This window comes from Pholis gunnellus (genome assembly GCF_910591455.1).
Source record: "Pholis gunnellus genome assembly, chromosome: 22".
NCBI lineage: Eukaryota > Metazoa > Chordata > Actinopteri > Perciformes > Pholidae > Pholis > Pholis gunnellus.
This window is the reverse complement of record NC_136549.1, coordinates 14,201,805-14,213,588: the sequence shown is the minus strand read 5'-3', so window position 1 is coordinate 14,213,588 and position 11,784 is coordinate 14,201,805. Positions and strand designations below refer to the sequence as shown.

Sequence of the window (11,784 nt, the reverse complement as noted above, 5' to 3'; positions counted from 1 at the left end):
CTATAACGATATTATTGTGATATCTATAAAAATGCCATGTTTGTTAATGCAGTAGCTGACAAGAAGTCATCTTTAATTCACATTATTCTCATAACCCATAAAGTCAGAACATTGACACGTAAAAAAGAACATTCATGGTTTTATTGCAGGCCAGACTGGACTTGCAGGTTGCACAAAATAAAGGGGAAGTAATGAGATCAGCAAATACTTTATTTGTAGATTAGTATTCTCATATTAGTATTTGCACACAAAGCATATTTAGTCCTTGCAATATATCTGAAGCTATAAACAAAATTGGGCTTCACAAACAACATTCAGAGTTTGACATGCAAATTCAAAATCATGTTACAAACAAACTAAAGCCACACTTTTGGTTACTTTTTTAAAAACACATTGTGCTATTTTGCGTGAAACAATTTGAAAGAAATAGCAGGACTTTTTATAGAAGAATAAAGTGCTGGAAACCAATTGTGTATTCATTATGTTTTAAGCTGGTCGTATAAGACATGTCATTGGACCAGGAAAGAAAAGTACTGAAATTATCCAATGTTAGATTCTGAATGTTCCCCTCATACAGTGTGAAAAATGAAGAAAGTTCCTACTGCTTTTGTGCTGAGCAGAAGTAAAAGTTGTGAAGCGGAAGTGCACTTTCAGAAATATTCAACAGCCTTCACAGCAACTTCCAGCGGCTCCAGCGTCAAAGGACACTGCTGACAACCCACCCAGAAGTACGGGAAGACTCGCTCATTGACGGCGTTCTTGAAGGTGTAGATGTGTGTGTTGTCAAGCGGGTCGTAGAAAGACACCCGGCCCTTGTCACAGTCCAGTTGCACTCTGATCCTCTCCGGGTTCCTCTTCAGGTTGAGTCTCGTTAAAGGAGAGGTGCCTGCAAAGTACATCTTGTGGTAAAAGTACACGCTCAGGTAGCCGTTCTTCAGCACCGAAGACACTTTCTCTTTCCTCTGGATGGATTCTTTGGCCACGCCGACGACCCACGCCGTGTTCTCTCCCACGGTGACGACCCAGGCGTGCTTGCCTGAGGTGAAGCTCTCGCGGCCCAGCACACCGGTGTCGGGGTCGAACCTCTCCGGGTTGTCGGGCAGCTTCTGCTTCTCGTCACTGTCACAGACGCTGGTGAGGTCTTCTGACAGGATGAGCCACGGGGCGGCGGTGTTTGGGTCCAGAGTCACCGGGGCTGAAAAAAAACAAAACATGGCAGACTGTCAGCTGTCTCTGGTAACACAATCTGACTGTAGTCCACTCAGCAACACAAGCTTTTACCCACCTCAGGAATACATGACCCAAGTGAGTCTGAAGGTCGACAGAATAAACTGTAAAGCAGGATAGAGTATGTACTCACTGAATTTGACGGTTTGATGCATCTTCTCCCACACGTGGAAGTTCAGAGACCCCAGACATCTGGCCACATCGATGAGTGCTCCGGGAGGCATGACTGGATCTTCGATCGGGCTGTTAGCTCTGCAGGGAGCAGAATATAGGCAGTTTATGCATCTTGTAGTGAAAGCAGAGAAAAGACAGAAAGCTTAAAAAGGGTTTTTATTCACCTAGTCAATGTCGTCTTGCAATTCTGAAAAAAAAGAGGCAAAGTCACAACATTTTTAAGTAAATAAATGGTATATTTATGAGTGTATCTTTGCGCTTATTCATATTTTAAACGTTTACAAACTCACATGAAGGACAGAGATGCCCTCCAGAGCCATCTCCTCCTCTAAAACTCTGATGGATTCGGACACAGACGTTATATTCCCGGCGATTTCTTCAATCTTCTGCATCAGCTCTCGACTCTTCTGCTCCTCCTCCCTCTTCAGCGCCTCCATCCTGGCCGCCTCCTCGGCGTCAAGGAAGCCGTGAAGCTTTTCGAACTCCTCCCGGGTCCGTCTCTCCACGAAGCGAGCCTGAACCTGAGGTAAAAACATGCGTGAGCATGGCTTGGAAAAGGCCCCAGCGCTGCTTAATAAGTGCATGATCTTTAGCAGAAATGTCACCTGAATGTATGCAATAGCATCCTCGTAGTTTTTCATCATTTTGTCAAAAGCGTCCCTCTTCTCCTGCATTGAGCCGAGGGCAGACTTCATCTTCTCCTGAGAAGGTAAATAAGAGAAACTTCATTTGAATGCTTGTTTGATCGTAAAAACAAGGTTCTAGACATTAACAGCTGCTGTATTCACCTTCACATCCCCGACAGCCTCGCTGACGGGGCAACAGTCGTGCTGTTTGTGCTTCCTGGAGGTGTGGCAAACCACACAGATAGGCTCCTTGTCCGGTAGGCAGTAGAGCTTGAGCCTCTCGCCGTGCAGAGGGCACATCTCCCCCGGGTCGCAGTACATCTCTCCCCCGGTGTCCTCCGGACCCTCGCCCTCCTGGATGTAGGCCTCACACAGGTTCTTCAGGGTGAGACTGGGCACGGGTTCATCCACACTCTGGCTCCTGCACAGGGGGCAGTCGCGTCTCCGTGCCCCTTGGGTCCAGTACTGCTGCAGACAGGGTGCACAGAAGCTGTGGCTGCACTTAAGGACCACCGGGTCCCTGAAGATCTCGCAGCATATGGAACAGGAGAGGTCCACCTCCTGGAGGGAGAGCCTGCCTGCCATACTGACGATTTTGTTTTGCTCTGAAAATGAAAGTAGAGCAAAGGTGCAGGCACAGATCACAACACAAAGCCCTTCTTCATACCCATAATCCCTTGTAGTCTATTTACTTCCCCCCCATGAACACACATTAGTCTTTAAACGCATTTGAGTGCAAAATAATTAACTTTTGATATGAAACTGACAGTCAGAGGCAAACATACCTCACACCAAGAGTCCTGTAACCGATATCCGAGCTTAGACGCAGACACTTCCTACTTCCTGCTATGACGAGTCACCCAAAGGGGGCGGAGTCTCAGAGGCAGAGCAGGCGTTTTTAACCCTTAACTAACCCTTACACGTTATTTACAGTCCAGATCAGTGGCTCCATGTGGGGTGACCAGGAGGCACACAGCATACACTCACCTCTCCAGGCCTCTAAAAACACTTTAACTAAAAACACATTAATTAAAAACACTTTAACTAAAAACAATCTGAGAAGATTCTTTGGTTGAACTGCTTACAACTCTCATTATGAGGGGTGGTCACAAGTAGAAACTGCTCCAAAAGCCAAAAAAAATGTTAGTCTGATTCATAGTTTAAGATCCATAATCTACATTGAATAATGATTCAAAAAGCCTTAATTCTAAACTCAAATTCACCTCAAATTGAACAGTTGAAACTATAAATATGAAATCTAAGAATCGTATATAATGCTATGCAGTCAAAGCCAATATGAAAACATGTGCATTATGGAATATTGAATAATCATGGAGCACTTTGGTCCCAAACAGCAGCCTCTTCTCATTAGTCTGGTGGTTTTATAGAGTCCTGTAAACTCCTCTCAGCATATGTTGCCATCTAGTGGCAAAACGGAGGAAAGAGTTTATCATCAGGGTGCAACCAACGGCAACTGCTGAGCAGATTATGCACTCCAGTGGGCAGTATAATCAGTTGGCAAATTTCTGTTTTTGCCTGTTATGAGCGTTCACTTTACAGTTAGTGATCAACACACTCATTTGGTATTTTCATCTTCTATTTAACAAATACAGCAGTTTGTTCCTTTCCGATTTATGCACGGATCATTTGATTTTATGAAAATACTTAGAAAGAAAACTTTTCTGTATCATTCATAGTGTATGTTGAATGGGTAAAGTTGTTAGTCACACTCAGGCATTTCTTACAGGATCCTCATCCTCATTTATCACACAGTATGCTCCAACTGTCCAAAAAGACTTTCCTGTATGTCTTGCTGTTTTTATGCTCCAAAGAACAAAAGCAGATAAGAGTCTGCTCACTGTTCTTGCTCCTTGATGAATGTATTGTACAACTTTAGGGCATCAGTTTGCAGACTCTATTCATCTTCATTTTTCATTCTGTCCTCTTGGAGAGGTGGACCCATACAGCCTCCACATGGCTTTTGGGATTGTAACTTGATTAAATGCTTGTAGCAGGAACCTCCTTGTCAGGAGCCCGGGGCCTGATAATGTGCTGTGTCCCTCTGGTGATTAGCGCCATGGACTCCTCACCAGGTCAGCACTATAACCCTTTGAGTAATAGGGAAAGTTTTGGAAAGAAACAAAAAAACACTACATCACATGAACAGATCCCCCGGCCAACCTCGCATTGAAACGCAAGTCTATCAAGAGCCGTTTATGGAAATGTGGGTAAAGAGAAGACACGGTGGCAACATTTAACTTTTTTTGAGCCGGCGACTTGCAGCTAACGGTGCTAACAGCACAAACCTGCTGAAAGAGCTAACAGTGTTTACCAGAGGGGGAACCGTTATCAGCTGCCACCACCATTTGAGATCAGTGCTGGGCCAGTGGGAGACTAACATGCATGAAAACGCACTAAAAGCATGCACGGCCGGACCGGCTACGTTAACAAAGAAGGGAGAAGCTCTGATACCAACACACACACAGAGGGAGACATTACTCCACTGTATATTTACATAGCTGCTATATTAATGCTCTGAATAGTGAGAAAATGTGCCAGTTTAATCAACTGACGACCATCCACTGTCCTCCAAATGCCCGAGGACAGCCTCAAACACAAATCAGTTTTTACGTTTAATCTTTATTTTACTGGCTGTGTTATTCATGTAATCATTCAACACTTCATCAGTCACTTCTTTGACACATTTCGGTATGCCACAGGGACTCAAGAGTCTCCAGTTTTTCATTTTAAAAAAAGAAGTTGCAGAAGATTAAAATAACCATAGATTGATGGTCTGTCCTCGGCCATCCTGTCACCTTCAAGAAGAACGTCACGCTTTCCAAAACTAACTTTTAATTGAGCCGTGTTTTCCTCAGCCGACCGCGCTGTACCGGCTTCTATGGTTTTGACATGAGTACAGCAAACATGCACAGATGGTCCGTTTGTCATTTGTAAAGGAGGTTTGGAGTTTCCAGCAGATGCTCTGGTTGTTAATTTCTTCACTTCCCTCCTGGAATGACTCAGAGTCTTTTAAAAGGCCTGCTGAGCGCCGCTCCAGTTTGGGGCAATGAAGCATTTACTCTGTTGATGCTGCGTAAATACGACATCGTGAAAATGCTCTAATGTCTTCGCTAGCCTGCCACTGTTCATACAGTAAGACACTAATGCATTTTATGCCCGAGGGTGGAATTTATGCGACATTGTAGATCATAAACTTAACTTGTTATATGCTGGTTATTGTGCTTACACTGCTTCACAAGTCTTTATGAGCCATATGTCATGTGCATATTTGTTTCTTGCTAACATTACACAATCTGCCTCAGAAGAACATCAAGTCCTTTACAGAGTAAGAGTATTCGTCACTTCTGAAGTCTGGAACAAAATCATATTTCTACACACACACACACACACATGACACCTTGGACAATAAAGTCTGACACCAGCCTAGTACGGAGATGACATTCAGCACCTTTCCCTGATGTTGTAATTATCCTTCACCACTAGATGTCAGAATGCACCCACGTATGGTGAAGTCAGCCATAACACACCAAAAAAAAAAAAAGGTACTTTATGCCGCAGCATTTATGCAGAAGTCTCCTGATTGCTTTACATCAAAAATGACTCGAGGTAAACAGACAAATATCAGGAGACAACATGTAATCTGAGTTATCCTCCCATGTTAGGTGCTTTGGAGAAACCTCTGCCCACTCAGAATGAAGCGGTTTAATGCTCAAATTTACCTGGACGTCGCCTGCCCGACCTCTCCTTCCCTGTAAATTGGTTGTCAGCCAGTGTGACCCAAGCTAATAGTGATTCATTATTGCTCACACCCTGCTAGTGTTCACAGAGCTTCATAGGGGCTGAAGGGGGGGGAAGGGGGGGGGGGGGGACGCTGTGTCAATCTCACGGCATCTAATGAGGACAGGCAGGCTAACACACAGCAGAGACAACTCCAGGTCGGACCTGTCTCTCGGCCCGATATCTTTGCAGAGAGCATCACACTGACGGATGCTGTCAGCGGACAGAGCTCCATCCTTCTCAGGGTTGAGGAAAGTATTGATGCTTGCAGCTGAGGAGGTGCATTAAAAAATAATGAGTGAAACATAATTGAATATTTACTTCATCCTCGTGTAAGCCTATTTGCAAACTTGTAACAAAAAGTCAATAGTGTGCTGTGCAGTAAAGCTGGACAGTAAAAAGTAAACTAAAGCCAGTGAATTATGGGAGACTGTGTGAGTGAGTGAGTGAGTGAGTGAGTGAGTGAGAGAGGTATTTTATTGTATAGATTGAGGATGTTGGCAGGCCTCCTTATCCCCATCGCTTCGTTATGCTTTCACAACACCCGTTCAGTTTCCCCTTGGTAACATATCCCTTTATCAAGGTCTCACTTTCTAACTATGCACTCTTTGTAAGTTGTGACTATAGTGCCTGTTTTAGTGGTCAATGCTTTGTTGATGAATTAAGCAAATAAATGAATGCTCTTAAACTGACAAAACATGCATTAACTTAACTTTTCAGCCACTTTGGGGCAGCAGAAGAAAGCTGTAAGCAAACTAAATCACCACCTTCTTAATTACTTTCAACTTAATTAACCCTTTCATGCAGTATACCTCAGAAGGTGGTGGCGGCATTTTTTAAATCCTCTGAAGGATTTGTTTGTTTTGGAAGCTCAGCTTATTTCTTCCTCTCTTTATTCGCATGAATTTGACTGAGCAGTCTGCGCTCCTTTTCATTTGTGCAGACACTAGCTTTATATGCGACCACATCAAATCCAGTCTGACCACACGTCAACGCTCGCAATGTATCAGTGAACTTTGAGGCTCAGTGTTTCCAATTTGGAAAGCTCCTCCTCCTTGTACATTCCTCCGAATACTGAAATGACTGCAGTAGGCAGCAGCTGAGTCAGAGCGTCGTGTGAAGAGGACATTATAAGATTAATCTCAATTACAATTGCTACCCGGGAGATGAGACAAAGAGAGGGGGACAAGGGCACCAGAACTGATTTATACTTTGCCGTATGAACATTTGATCTTTTTTCAGATTCAAATACTTGTGACGCATTGACAAATCATTTTCATGCTCTTCACATTGTGACTCATGAGCAGAGAGCTCCATCGTCGTCGTCAAGGGGAAAATACATCCATTTCATCAGAGGACGCTTTCATTTCGTCTCTTCTTTCACACATGAATTGAGTGCTCAATATAAATTGGATTAAATGCACAATTTCACTGGGGCTTGCGAGGCACTCTCACCAAAGACCAGGAACCCTTATTGTTAGTCATATATTGATTTTTGCCCTTGGTAATAGCGGAGAAACTTTTGACAGCCATCTCACACGGACACCGCAGGAGATGTAGTAAGAAGGAGTTTAGTTCTTTTCCCTGCTGGCTATTTTTAGTGTGTATTTGGAGGTGTGTGGACTGAAACGACACACTTGCATGTTGCTCACACACACACACACCCACACACACAAATGTGCCTGCACATGAGCACCCCGGCATTTTCACAAACACAAATGCGCACTGAATTCGAGGTGAATTCAGTCTTATTGGAAAGGCTGCTGGAAAAGCCTGGGGCTCAGAAAACCTCTTTCAGTTTCTGGAAGGTTGCCAGGCCCTCCAGATTCACAGGAAAACCACAGTTATCAGTATTTCCCCTCCCTTCGCTCCTCCACCCTCACTCACACACACACACACACACACACACACACCTGCACACAGCGACCCAACCCACTGGAGTTTAAAAAAAAAAAGGAGTGACATCAATTCAATAAGCCCGGGCTGACAGGGACAGCGCAATACGCCACAGCACAGCTGCTCTCTCCATCTCTTTGCGAACCCATTTCCCCTCCTGGCTTCCTCCCTTCCCTTTAAACTCTAGAGCTCAGCAAAGCAGAGTGATGACAATTTTGTTTTAGCCGGATGAATCTGCTGTCTGTGATGACCCAAATCTTTATTAGTTTTTTTTTCGACTGCTTCGCTACGGTTTCCCCTGTCTGGGAAATTGCTGACAATCATTTTCTGCTGGAATTGAGTTACATGTTCCTTTTTTCTTCTTCTTCGGATTTCACGTCATTTTGAGGAGGCGAAGTGAGATCTCAAATCATATTGCGCTCATTCAGATTCACGATATAGAAAAATAATCTCAATTACATCAAACAGATCGAATTGGAGACTTTTAAGTAGGATCTTCGTGGAGGCTGTCGCAGGGCCGGGAGGACCGTGCACTGGCCGTCTCTCTATGTGGGTCATTTGGCTCAGCCCAGGCCAGAGCCGCCCGTCACCGTCGATGTGTCAAATCAGCTGTGGCATGACAAGATAGGCCCGTGGGGCTGAAGCCAGGGATCTAACTGGCGAAGCGACATTATCGAGCTCGCAGCCCGCAGAACGCTCGCACTAATTGTGATCAGCACCTTTATCTGGTGTATCAAAATCCACTTTTAAAAAAAGGACCAGAGCAAAAGCCTGTGAGGGGTGTTGTTCTCCAGGAACAAATTGGCCCCCAGCATCTTCTCATTTCATCTGGCGGGAGGGAGGCTTGGGTCTCTTTAAAGCGCAGATGGATGTGCTTGCTCCACCAGCATGACACCCAAAGGGCCTCTGCCACGTGATAGTGCACATTACGAGCTGATCCCGGTGACAAATACCCCGCCCTTGATGGCTCTATGTTGGGGCAAATATAAGATATGGATTGCTGGATGGAGCTGCACAATTCCCCCACTGACCCCTGCAAGTCCTCTATGTGTGCACACGTGTGCGTGTGTGTTTGTCAGTATGTGTTAAAAAGCACAGGAGAACACATCGAGGAGTGGGTGATAAATGACTGGATAGCCTGGACAAAACCGTGGCAGAATACAGAGTTTACTTTAAAAAGAAACACAAGAGCTGCTTGGGTCGTCGTTTTCAGACAAACCAATCAAAAACACACCTACGCTGGTTAAAATACTTGCCCCGCTTTTCCTAACTGTACTTTTTGTGACCTCAGCGTTAATTAACATTCCTGGGGCTGCACATATCAGAATGATTACAGCCACTGATAATTCTGTGGGAGATAATGTATATATTTTTGTAACTTTAGCTCCATGGAGGGTATGAATGATATGAATCCCCATTGCAGTTTTCGCCTGACTTAAAAGGTGTCGAACCGTCCGTGATGGCTGTAATCCTGTAATCTGGTCAGTCAGCAGCACCGCAAAAGGTCCTTAAAACAGTGCGTACAATACACACAAAGAGACGCACACGGACAGAATATACAGAAACACAGCACTGCCATTAAGACTAAAGCTGCCACCCGCCACACCAGCAACACCACCGCCCACATCGCATCTGCCATCATATCCCACCTCGCATTGCTCCATTTTATCCTCGGCTGAAATCACCGGGGTGTTGACATTTTCTACGGGATTATAATATTCACGCTCCCTTTGTCTTTGAATATTTGTGCTTACATTCTTACATGTGACGGGTTGAGTTTTATACACAAAAGTAAATAGACCTTTGGGCACATTACGGGTTGTTTGCATTGTCGCCGTCCTTAAACCTTTATTAGAATGGTCATAGATACAGTGGGCTGCCCTGATGCATGTGACCTACTGGAAAGGTGTCATTTAATATTCACTTCAGCTAGTTTCAGAGTGCTCAAAATCATCCTTTAACCAGAGAAGCTAACGCAGCAAAGAAATCTCAGCCGGGCCTAAAGACTAAAGTCTAAACCGAGGTCTGCAACAAGTCAAGGAAGGATCAGAATGACCCGACTGTACAATTCCTCACCTCTCTTAAGCCCTAAGGAAGGGGCGTCGTCACACCCTGATTGGCCAAAGAGGGGAAATGCACCAAGCTGCTCTCAATTCTTAAATCAGGAGCCGGTCCTGACACCCTGCTCAACAGGTGATCTGAATAACCCTCCAATCAAAGCCGTGGAATTGTGATATTCAGCTAAAATGTATTGGGAAAAGGGAAATTATAATAACACAACGCAATATGAATCCAGCATGGGCAATGAATGTGTCCGTGGTATAGATCACGTTAACATATAATGTTTGTGTGCTGGACTACATAGTATATTTGTACACTTACGATGAACACTTTAAAGTTTAAACTGTAATATTTCGGACGAAGGCTGTGTGATACAGCTGGAAGCTCCAGGAAAGCTTACCAATGGATGTCAAAATATGATTTTCAAGGTCAAGAATGAACTTTCTCATAGTTTAAAGTAAACCATAGACAGACTCAGAATAGAAGTCCTACAAGTGCCACTGATGAAGACCATGCGATGTGGTCGAAAGCTCCAGAAAGTTGAAGGAATAGTTTGACAAATTCTAGTTTGGACTTTTGGCTAAAAGACATAAAACAAGTGTTGCCAATGGGATTGACTATATTCTACTGCTGTAAAATCATTTTAATATGGACGGGCGACTACTCGTTCGGACTGGAAAGAGATCAAAATGAACAGACAAACAAATACAACAAACTGGTAGTTGAGATGCCAAACAAAGACACTTAAATATCCTGAATACTATTTTACCCAGGCTTGGTTTGAATCAGAGGAGGTACACACCGACATATTCTCTGGTCCTGACCCTTAAAATAAGGGTTCGCTCGTCCTTTGAAATTCAACATCTTGTTTGCAGTAACCGCTGGGCAGAAATGAACTCGCATTCCTCCTGGTAACCAGCCTGTCCCCTCCTACTCCCTTATGTATAGGCTAGCAGAAAAGATTTAGAGGCTTGGGAAGAGGGACACAGACATGTTGCTGGGATACCAGAGAGCTGAATATCCTTATTGCATCTTATGCTTCAAGTTGTATGCCGAATCGGATTACGGTGGCTGTTTGTACCTTATTAGTGTTGATTTGTAAAAGAGGAGGACGCTGTCCCCAGATGACTCAGAGAATTGGCTGCATTTACATGTCAGACTACCGGGAGTAATAATCTTTTCCTTGACATACATTTTAATATGCTTATGAAAGCGGAGGGAAAAATTGCAGATGGCGGACCGAGAAACTGATAAGAGACCTTTTTTTTTTCTCACTGCGGCTCCTTTCAAGAAGAGGAGACAGGAGCAGAGTCTTCAAGTGAAGCCGCCACTGAATGCATTTGATGATAGCAATTGCATAACTAGACTCTCCTGAAGCTTGGCTGAGTACCTCGACTTGAAAAATCACAGGTTTAGAGTGGGCGAGTCGGAACAATGTTTGAAGTCTTTGTTGTGGTCCTTCTTTTCTTTCTTTTCAAATATTTATAACTTTGGGATGGCCTAAATCTAATGAATGTCACATCGATTTGAAGGAGGCTCCTCCGTTTCCAGTCGCCTCCTCAAAATATCGGCCCTCACAACAGAAAAACACATCTTTCAACAACCTTTTCTTTTCCATCTTTTTAGGCTCATAAGTGGCTTATAATGGGGCAAACGTCTGTATCGATGCTTGCTGTAGTACTGCACTTGGGTTTGCGACAGTAATCATCCATCGATCCATGGACAGAGGGAGTATGTATTCAGTCAGGCCTTTTCGATTTTGATAAAACAATGATGTATGGTGGGTGCGCAGTTGTGGAAACGAGCTGAGATAATTGTTTTGTTGGTGTTCCCTCCCCTGACCACACTGCGCCCTCGGTGAAGGTCACACCTTATTGAGTGTTTGGCAGCACTTGTGAACATAACCACGCAGTTACGCGGAGTAGCGTTATCGATCAACGCCGTTTCTGGCTGTGGAATACTCTGTTTTACAACATTCAGAAAATGTCTCTGAAATAGGCAG

At 44.2% G+C, this 11,784-nt stretch overlaps 1 protein-coding gene across 1 annotated transcript; it reads right to left on the bottom strand.

The window, feature by feature from the left end:
• Positions 1–191: 191 nt before the first annotated feature.
• On the bottom strand, positions 192–2,868 carry trim35-14 (tripartite motif containing 35-14). Its single transcript, XM_079183764.1, has 7 exons — positions 2,813–2,868; positions 2,190–2,632; positions 2,007–2,102; positions 1,692–1,922; positions 1,566–1,588; positions 1,361–1,479; positions 192–1,195 (listed from the first exon to the last, which is right to left on the bottom strand). Exons 2-7 carry the CDS (start codon positions 2,610–2,612, stop codon positions 651–653), a joined length of 1,437 nt encoding a protein of 478 aa, XP_079039890.1. The 5' UTR covers positions 2,613–2,632; positions 2,813–2,868; the 3' UTR covers positions 192–650.
• Positions 2,869–11,784: the final 8,916 nt, after the last annotated feature.

Coding starts and splice junctions, on each gene's coding strand:
- trim35-14 (XM_079183764.1), bottom strand. CDS start 2,612: ATGGCAGGCAGGCTCTCCCTCCAGGAGGTGGACCTCTCCTGTTCCATA. Junction 1,923..2,006: donor ATGCTATTGCATACATTCAG/GTGACATTTCTG, acceptor TTTTTACCTCAG/GTTCAGGCTCGCTTCGTGGA. Junction 1,589..1,691: donor AGGGCATCTCTGTCCTTCAT/GTGAGTTTGTAA, acceptor CTTTTTTTTCAG/AATTGCAAGACGACATTGAC.